Source organism: Mustelus asterias, unplaced genomic scaffold (assembly GCF_964213995.1).
Source record: "Mustelus asterias unplaced genomic scaffold, sMusAst1.hap1.1 HAP1_SCAFFOLD_1334, whole genome shotgun sequence".
Taxonomy (NCBI): Eukaryota; Metazoa; Chordata; class Chondrichthyes; order Carcharhiniformes; family Triakidae; genus Mustelus; species Mustelus asterias.
The window spans coordinates 88,251-97,680 of record NW_027591279.1 but is presented as its reverse complement, the minus strand read 5'-3'; the positions used below and the strand labels follow the sequence as shown (position 1 = coordinate 97,680).

Here is a 9,430-nt window from a genome sequence, read left to right as displayed (position 1 = left end):
CATTGGAATGCAGATGACCCTTGTGTGTGCGCTCACTCAGATCATTGTGAACTCCTTCTCTGAAGCCTATGAAAACGGAGCTTCCATTAAACACATTGAAAACTAAGTTCCTCTTCCAATCAACTCCCTCAGCTAAACACCTCCCCCACCAATTCAGATCAATGATGAGGTCTTGGGAAATATGGACCATTTTTCATCTCTTGGGACCCTGCCCTCAACACAGGTAGACATGGACAACAAAATGCATCATCACCTCCATTGTGCCAGCTCAGCCTATGGTTGACTGAGAAAAAGAGAATATGAGGACAAGGATCTCAAACTCGAGACTAAGGTCATGTTTCACCAGACAGCAGTGATCCCTGTGCTCCTATACGCTTGGACAATTTGCCTATTCTATATCAGATACCTCAAAACACTGTAAAAGTGCTGGCAGTGATGGCTTTGCAAAATGCTCCAAATCTAGTGGCAGGAAAAGTGGTTGAACAGCAGTGTCCTCTCCAAGCCAACATGTTCAGCTTCAAGGTGATAATTACTTAAACCAGTTCCACTAGGCAGGACATGTCGCTCATATGCCTGACACCAGGCTCCCAAAGGAACGGCTCTATCTGGAATTCATTCCTCACAGGAGGACAATGGGAGCACGTTAGGGATGTCCTAAAGCATCTCTGAAGAGATCAAACATCGCTCCCAATTCATGGGTTTGTGACTGACAAGAATAGAGGAGGGTCCTTCGTGAGGACACAAAAGGACATTGAAGACTTCATGAGGAACACGCAGCGGCAAGGTCCGGTGTCAGAGCATACAAACCTTCAAACAACTCATCTACACAAGTCTTCAAGCACCACCTGCCCTGCATGTGGCAGACTCTGCAGTTCACATAATGAGCGGATCAGCCACCTCAGAATCCATTGAATCAGAGTGGCAGCAAATCATCCTCAATCCCAAGAAACTGCCTAAGAAGAAGAAGGATTCCATGTAACCGTGGCAAAGTATCAACTTGGAAACTCCCTCTTCAATTCTTATTTATTACTGTTAGCCCTTTCCAGCTGTTCACCAGCCTACAGGACAATTCAAGCTTTGATTATTGAGTTATGTTTTTCCAGTATGAAATTATATCACTGTACTCTTGTATATTTTCCTCATTCTAAACACTAGGACAGGATCATGTTAGGAGCAGTTGGAGCCTATGATTGGAATGGAACAGTCCTTTTGCTTAATAACAATGGTGTGATCATTCCCGACAATGAGACATTTATAAACAAATTAAAAGAAAGCAATGAACCTCTTGCTGGATATTTAGGTAAGATAATCATTGAATTGTTGGTGTGTTACAGATCACTCAGTGTTGCTGTGGCAACATGTACTTTTACATGCATGCTGAAGTATGAAGCTGATGGTAGAATAGCCTCAGCTACAAGATTTAAATGTTCCAAATTAGGAACATATTAGTTGGGATGAATGTGGCTTTCCGGCATAGATTAATTACAAAACTCATCATTGGGAAATGTTGTGAGGTGAACCTTTGATTTATTATTGGCATCCCCAGCTCTTGAGTCCGAAGTTAGATGGTTCAGATCCATTCCAGATAGTCATAGAAATCATAGAAACCCTACAGTGCAGAAGGAGGCCATTCGGCCCATCGAGTCTGCACCGACCACAATCCCACCCAGGCCCTACCCCCACATATTTTACCCGCTAATCCCTCTAACCTACGCATCCCAGGACTCTAAGGGGCAATTTTTTTAACCTGGCCAATCAACCTAACCCGCACATCTTTGGACTGTGGGAGGAAACCGGAGCACCCAGAGGAAACCCACGCAGACACGAGGAGAATGTGCAAACTCCACACAGACAGTGACCCGAGCCAGGAATCGAACCCGGGACCCTGGAGCTGTGAAGCAGCAGTGCTAACCACTGTGCTACCGTGCCACCCTTTTTTTTATTTTTCCCATTCCTAAGTGCCTTAGAATTATAGAATCCTACAGTATAGAAGGAGGCCATTCGGCCTATCGAGTCTGCACTGACCACAATTCCACCCAGACCCTATCCCCATAACCCCATTACCCTAGCTAGTCCCTCTGACACTAAGGGGCAACTTAGCATGGCCAATCCACCAAACACATGCATCTTTTGGACTGTGGGAAGAAACCGGAGCACCCGGAGGAAACCCACGCAGACACGGGGAGAATGTGCAGACTCCGCACAGACAGTGACCCGAGCTGGGAATCGAACCCTAGTGCTGTGAGGTAGCAGTGCTAACTGGATCCTGCTAAGTCCTGCTAAGTGGATAGTAGAGCTCTGGCTCTGAGTTCTGCATTAGTATCCATCAGGGTATTCACTTGTGTGGGTGTTCTGCCCCCTACCCAGCCTCCCTCTATCACTGGGTGGAACTTAATGCCACCCCAGTCATGCGTTTGGAAGTGTGGAGGGGACATTTAATTGAGGCAGGAGGGTACATGTTGGGAGACCAACCACCTACCTGCCTCCATTGATCAAGTCTGTGGCAGGAAGGTTTATGGATGGCCTTTCATTTGATGCCCTTAAGTGGTTTCATGAAGGGTAAATTGTGTTTGACTAATTTGCTAGAGTTCTTCAAAGATGTAACAAGCAAAGTGGATAATGGGGGTCCTGGAGATGTAGTGTATCTGGACTTCCAGAAGGCGTTAGATTAGGTGCCACACAAAAAGTTAATAGTCAGAGTAAGATCCCACGGGGTTGGGGGCAATATTTTAGCTTGGCTGGAGGATTGGCTAAACAGCAGAGAGTGAGGATAAATTTGTCTTTTGCAAAATTGCAAGATGTAACTAATGAGATGCCACAAGGTTCATCCCGAGACCCAAATTATTTACATTCTATATCAATGACTTGAATGCAGGGATAGAATATACTATAGCAAAATTTACAGGTCACACTAAAATAGGTGGGAAAGCAAGTTACAAGGAGAAAATAAGATATTTATAAATGGAAATGATAGGTTAGGTGAGTGGGCCAAAATGTAGCACATGGATAAGTGTGCGGTTATCCATTTTGATGGGGGCAATAAAAAGGCAACTTATTATCTAAAGGGAGAGAATCTTCAAAATGCTTCGGTGCAGTGGGATCTGGGTGTCCTTGTGCATGAATCGCAGAAAGTTAGTATGCGGGTGCAACAGGCAACATGGCATTCATTGCTAATGGAATAGAATATAAAAGTAGGGAAGTGCTGTTGCAAATGTATAGGGCATTTGTGAGATCACATCTGGAGTACTACGCACAGTTTAGGTTCCCTTAATTGAGGAAGGACGTAAATACATTAGAGGCAGTTCAGAGAAGGTTTGCTAGATTGATTTGAGAGATATGAAGGACTTGTTTTATGAAGAGAGATTGAGCAGTTTAAGCCTTTATGCACAGGAGTTTAGAAGAATGAGAGGAGCTCTAATTGAGGCATATAAGATGCTAAAAGAGATTGATGGGGTAGATGTGGAGCGGATGTTTCCCCTTTTTGGACTTTCTAGAATGAGAGGTAATAGTTTTAAGCTAAGGGGTGGCAGATTTAAAACAGAAATGAGGAGAAATTACTTCACTCAAAGGGTCATGAATCTGTGGAATTCTTTAACCCAGAGTGCGGAACCCACCGGAACAAATTAAAGGAGGTTTTTCATTAGCAGTGGGATGAAGGGTTACTGGGAGTTGGCAGCAAGATGGAGATGAGGCCAAGATTAGATCAGTCATGATCATATTGAATGGCAGAGCAAACTCGATGGGCTGAATTGCCGAATCCTACTCCTAGTCCTTATGTTCCTATAAAGGGGTAACACTTCAATTAAAAATTTTAGATGCTCTGATCCTAATTGAGATATATTATTTCCACCACAGGTATATCTGAATAAAAAGATGCTCCAGTTTAATTCCATCTTCTATTTTAGCATATATATAAAGAAGATAGCTATTTCTGACTTATACTACAAATCTAATAAACCAGGAACCTGGCAGAGTTTGCACACTAGACAGAAGCACTTTTCATAGCATTGAAAATTTTACAAAACACTGACTCTCTGCTTGAACTTTCACTGCAATCTATTGATTTCCAATATTTAGGTTACTCTCTGACCTCTGTCTCTGTTGTTGGAGATGTGTGGTATGTTGCTGGGCAACCTCGATACAATCATACCGGACAAGTTATTATTTACACTTCAAAGGGCCAGAGGACAAATATTTTACAGACTCTGAAAGGAAAACAGGTATTTCACTAACATAATTACATCACCATTATGCTCAGCTGTATCCTTTTGAACATTGTGATAGTATTTCTGCATTATGTGAAACAAATGAGTTTAATATTTTTCTGACTATACTTTTTAATCAAATTTTATGGTGCAGCATGAGAAAAGATATAAGAGGGTTCTATTTTCTTTGTTAATTATCTAAATTTGAAACTTGTTTCCCAATTCCTAGTTCAGAGCAGATCATCACATAACAATCTAACATTATGTATGACCTCAGAAGTCTGGTTTTGCCTAAAGAACGCATGAGAAACCAGAGTCTTTAATTCACTATTGACATGATAATCAGTAAAAGCTGAATGTCATTTAGAGGTACAGGAAGTGGGGCACTTAGAAACTGAATCAGGTGTTTCCAATTAAATATGGATTACAGCTATGGTAACGTGGTCTGGAAACATTGAGTACAGTTTTGCTAGCTGGATTCCAGTTTTGTTAAATTATCTTCTTCAAATCTCTCAGCCTCTGCACCTAACTTTCGTAGAATCATAGAATCGTACAGTGCAGAAGAGGACCTTCGGCCCATCAAGTCTGCACCAACACAATAACAACAGCTGAACTCCCACCTAATCCCATCTGCCAGCACTTGGCCCACAGCCCTGAATGTTATGATGTGCCAGGTGCCCATCCAGATACTTTTAAAAGGATGTGAGGCAACCCACCTCCACCACCCTCCCAGGCAGACCACCCTCTGGGTAAAACAAATTTCCTCACATCCCCCTAAACTTCCTGCCCCTCACCTTGAACCTATATCCCCTCATGACTGAGCCTTCAACTAAAGGGAACAGTTGCTCCTTATCCACTCAGTCCAAGTCTCTCATACTTTTGCGCACCTCGATCAGGTTGCCCCTCAGTCTTCTCTGCTCCAATGAAAACAACCCAAGCCTATCCAACCTCTCTTCATAACTTAAATGTTCCATCTCAGGCAGCATCCTGGTGAATCTCCTCTGCACCCCCTCCAGTGCAATCACATCCTTCTGATAACGTGGCGTGGAGAATAACCAGAACTGCACACAGTGCTCCAGCTGTGACCTCAGTTCTATACAACTCCATCATGACTTCCCTGCTTTTGTAATCCATGCCTTGATTGATAAAGGCAAATGTCTTTAAAATGTCTTTAAAAAACAAATTGTTGGGATGTAGGCAATGATGCCTGTGCTTATTCCCCATTCTTACTTGTCCTGAGGAGGTGATGATGACCTTTTCCTTTAACTGCTATAGTCTTTGTGCTCATGGTGCTTCCACATTGATATTAGATTGCAAGTTCCAGGATATGAAGGAACAGTGAGATGTGTCCTCATCAGGATGGTGTGTGATTTGGAGGAAACCTGCTGTCAATGGTATTCTCACACTGCCTTGGAGTGGAATATTACAGACATCCCACAAGAAATAAATCCAACAGCTATTCCTATGTTACAGGTTTTTTGTCATGGTATCTGTAGCTTACACATGTATGGTAGCAATAAATCTGTAACATTGGCAGATATTAGATTTTCTCCTCATTGCATGCATTAAGCAAGTATTGGGCCAATTGAACAGGATTGGGCCATTAATACTACTAACCCATTTTCAGGTTTGTCCATTTTATGGTGTTGCTACCAGTTGTACATACCTGATCCAAAAATGCAGTTCTTTCTGCCAGAACAAGTTATGGTCAGGAACCATGTCAGTCGCTGCAGTCACAGGTTCATAGAATCCCTACAGTGCCGAAGGAGGCCGTTCAGCCCATCGAGTCTGCACCGACCACAGTCCCACCCAGGCCCTATCCCCATTACCCTACTTACCCCCTGACACTAAGGGGCAATTTTAGCATGGCCAATCAACCTAACCTGCACATCTTTGGAGTATGGGAGGCAACTGGAGCACACGGAGGAAACCCACGCAGGCACAGAGAGAATGTGCAAACTCCGCACAAACAGTGACCCAAGCCGGAAATCAAACCCGGGTCCCTGGCGCTGTGAGGCAGCAGTGCTAACCACTGTGCCACCAGGCCACCCCAGTGGCACAGGTTGAAACAGATTGTTTGCTAACTTGATATTGTATTCAACTCTGAGCTGAGTTCCCAACTACATATCCTCTTTGCTACAAGAACCACTTATTTCTACCCCCCTAAAGCACCACCCTCCATTTCTACCTCACCCTATCTGTGGATGAAGCCCTCAGCTCTCTCTTTGTCACCTCCAGCCCCCCAGTCTCCATCTTCTGAGAACTTAAACTGATTTCTTAAGCATTTCTACTGCCCATATCTGATCAATCACTAAGCTCCACGTACCCATCACCCTGATCTGTATTAGGTCTCAACCTTCAGTGTCTCAAATTTAAAATTTTCAGTCTTGTGTTGAAATCTCTCCACAGCATCACCAGTATAACTCTGAAGCCCCTAAGGCCACACAATGCCCTCACCCCTAGAACTCTGTAATTCTCACACATCTTCCATCCCTTTATCTTCTCCATTGGTATTGTATCTGCAGCTGCCCTGGCTTGACGGCTGTGGAAATTTCTTTCCCAAAACCCTCGGCCTCTACAGCACCCTCTGCTTCTTTAAGACCACAATTAAAGCAAACATCCTTGAACAATCTTTTGTTCACTCATCTTAATATTGCCATCATTGACTCAGCATCCATCTTTTTCTCACACATTTAGACAGCACCTTGGGATGTTTTTCTGTGTTAAAGGTGCTAGATGAATACAAACTATTGTTGCTGTTGTGTGGTTTCTTCCTCTGGAATCCATTCAGTATTACGGTTAAGCCAACTACACCTTTGCTCCCTGAAGGCCCCAGAATCACTGCAGTAAAATGAATGAATAAACTAAAGGTCAGTTGTATTTCTGCATACTGAGAGAAGCAAATACTTTTTCTGCTTGTGTGACATGAATGCCATTTCTTTTTTTCAGATTGGTTCGTACTTTGGCAGCTCTGTGTGTGCTGTTGACATCGATAAAGATTCCTTAACTGATATTCTTTTGGTTGGCGCTCCTATGTATATGGGAACTGAGAAAGAAGAACAAGGGAGAGTTTATGTGTACAGTTTAAAAAAGGTGATACATTTAAACATGATGCATCTGTCAAGTACAGTTACAAGCATGTCATAAAATCATACCAGGCACCAAATATCCAGTAATTTTACTTTAAAACTTCAAAATAATTCAATTTTATTTTGTTGAGAGCATACTAAAAATTTGCATTCGGAAGCCATATTATCACGTGACCATTGAGTCCCCACTCAGACTGGGAGCTGGCCAACCACAGCAACAGGTAAGGTTGTTCAAGGCTTCTCAGGCAGATATTGAGCGCTCGCCTCAAGGGCGCTGCCAGTTACTCAATTCCTGAGAAATCTGACTAGTAGCTGATTTCAAAAGCTACATATTAAATTAATTGTGGGGAGGTGATGGTCTAGTGGTATTATCGCTAGACTATTAATCCAGAAACTCAGCTAATGTTCTGGGGACCTGGGTTCAAATCCAACCACGGCAGAAGGTGGAATTTGAACTCAATAAAAAAAATCTGGAATTAAGAATCTACTTATGACCATGAAACTATTGTTGGAAAAACCCATCTAGTCCACTAATGTCCTTTAGGGAAGGAAATCTGACCACCCTTACCTAGTCTGGCCAACAGAGCCACAGCAATGTGGTTGACTCTCAACTGCTCTCCAAGGGCAACAAGGGATGGGCAATAAATGCTGGCCAGCCAGCAATGCCCATGTCCCACCAATTAATAAAGAAAAGGTTTCAAAATTCCCTCTTTTCAACTTTCAGCCTCGGTCCAAACAAGAAATGGAAGGTTAGAGACAAGCATATTTTTCTGGCTTTACCCATCTCCCTCCAACCCAGACCTACTTTTTTCAGATTAAAATGTTGCTTTGTATGCTTTTAATTTTTTTAAATTTAAAATTAATCAAAATCCAAGGTAAACTTTTTTGATATTTTTGGTTGCCAAAAATGGGATTTATGCCGGCGAGATCTGTTTGAGATGTTCCCCACCCTTCTCCAATGACACAATGGCAGGACTTTTACAGGCACACTCGCCCCAGAATCGGGGCGGGCGAGGCTCACAGACCGGATTCCCCATTGGCCTCGGGCAGGATCTGGCGGTAAAATTCCGGCAAATAAGAACATAAGAACCAGGAGCAGGAGTAGGCCATCTGGCCCGTCGAGCCTGCTCCGCCATTCAATAAGATCATGGCTGATCTTTTTGTGGACTCAGCTCCACTTACCCACCGGCTCACCATAGCCCTTAATTCCTTTACTGTTCAAACATTTATCTATCCTTGCCTTAAAAACATTCAATGAGGTAGCCTCAACTGCTTCGCTGGGCAGGGAATTCCACAGATTCACAACGCTTTGTGTGAAGAAGTTCCTCCTCCACTCAGTCCTAAATCTGCTTCCCCTTATTTTGAGGCCATGCCCCCTAGTTCTAGTTTCACGAACCAGGAGAAACAACTTCCCTGCTTCTATCTGATCTATTCCCTTCATAATTTTATATGTTTCTATAAGATCTCTCCTCATTCTTCTGAATTCCAATGAGGAGAGCCCCAGTCTACTCAGTCTCTCCTCATGAGCCAACCCTCTCAACTCTGGAATCAACCTAGTGAATCTCCTCTGCAACCCCTCCAGTGCCAGTATATCCTTTCTCAAGTAAGGAGACAAAAACTGTACACAATACTCCAGGTGTGGCCTCACCAGAACCTTATACAGCTGCAACATAATCTCGCTGTTTTTAAACTCCATCCCTCTAGCAATAAAGGGCAAAATTCCATTTGCCTTCTTAATTACCTGCTGCACCTGAAAACCAACTCCTTGAGATTCCTGCACAAGGACACCCAGGTCCCTCTGCACAGCAGCATGCTGCAATTTTTTACTATTTAAATAATAGTCCATTTTGCTGTTATTCCTACCAAAATGGATGACCTCACATTTACCAACATTGTACTCCATCTGCGAGACCCTCGCCCACTTCGACTATCTATATCCCTTTGCAGACTTTCAGCGTCCTCTGCACACTTTGCTCTTCCACCCATCTTAGTGCCATCTGCGAATTTGGTCCCCAACTCCAAATCATCTGTGTAAATCACAAACAGTTGCGGTCCCAACACTGATCCCTGAGGCACACCACTAGTCACTGAAATCCCTGAGGCACACCACTAGTCACTGATGTTTCTGGGTGTGGA

At 43.3% G+C, this 9,430-nt stretch overlaps 1 protein-coding gene across 1 annotated transcript in view; it reads left to right on the top strand.

Moving 5' to 3' along the window:
• Window positions 1-1,159: 1,159 nt before the first annotated feature.
• The window catches only part of LOC144488154 (integrin alpha-1-like), a 66,321-nt gene continuing 58,050 nt past the window's right edge, over window positions 1,160-9,430 (top strand). The window contains exons 1-3 of the mRNA XM_078206175.1: window positions 1,160-1,300; window positions 4,078-4,220; window positions 7,155-7,298. Coding sequence (XP_078062301.1) covers window positions 1,165-1,300; window positions 4,078-4,220; window positions 7,155-7,298 — 423 coding nt within the window. The 5' untranslated portion in view covers window positions 1,160-1,164. The remainder of the gene's footprint in view (window positions 1,301-4,077; window positions 4,221-7,154; window positions 7,299-9,430) is intronic.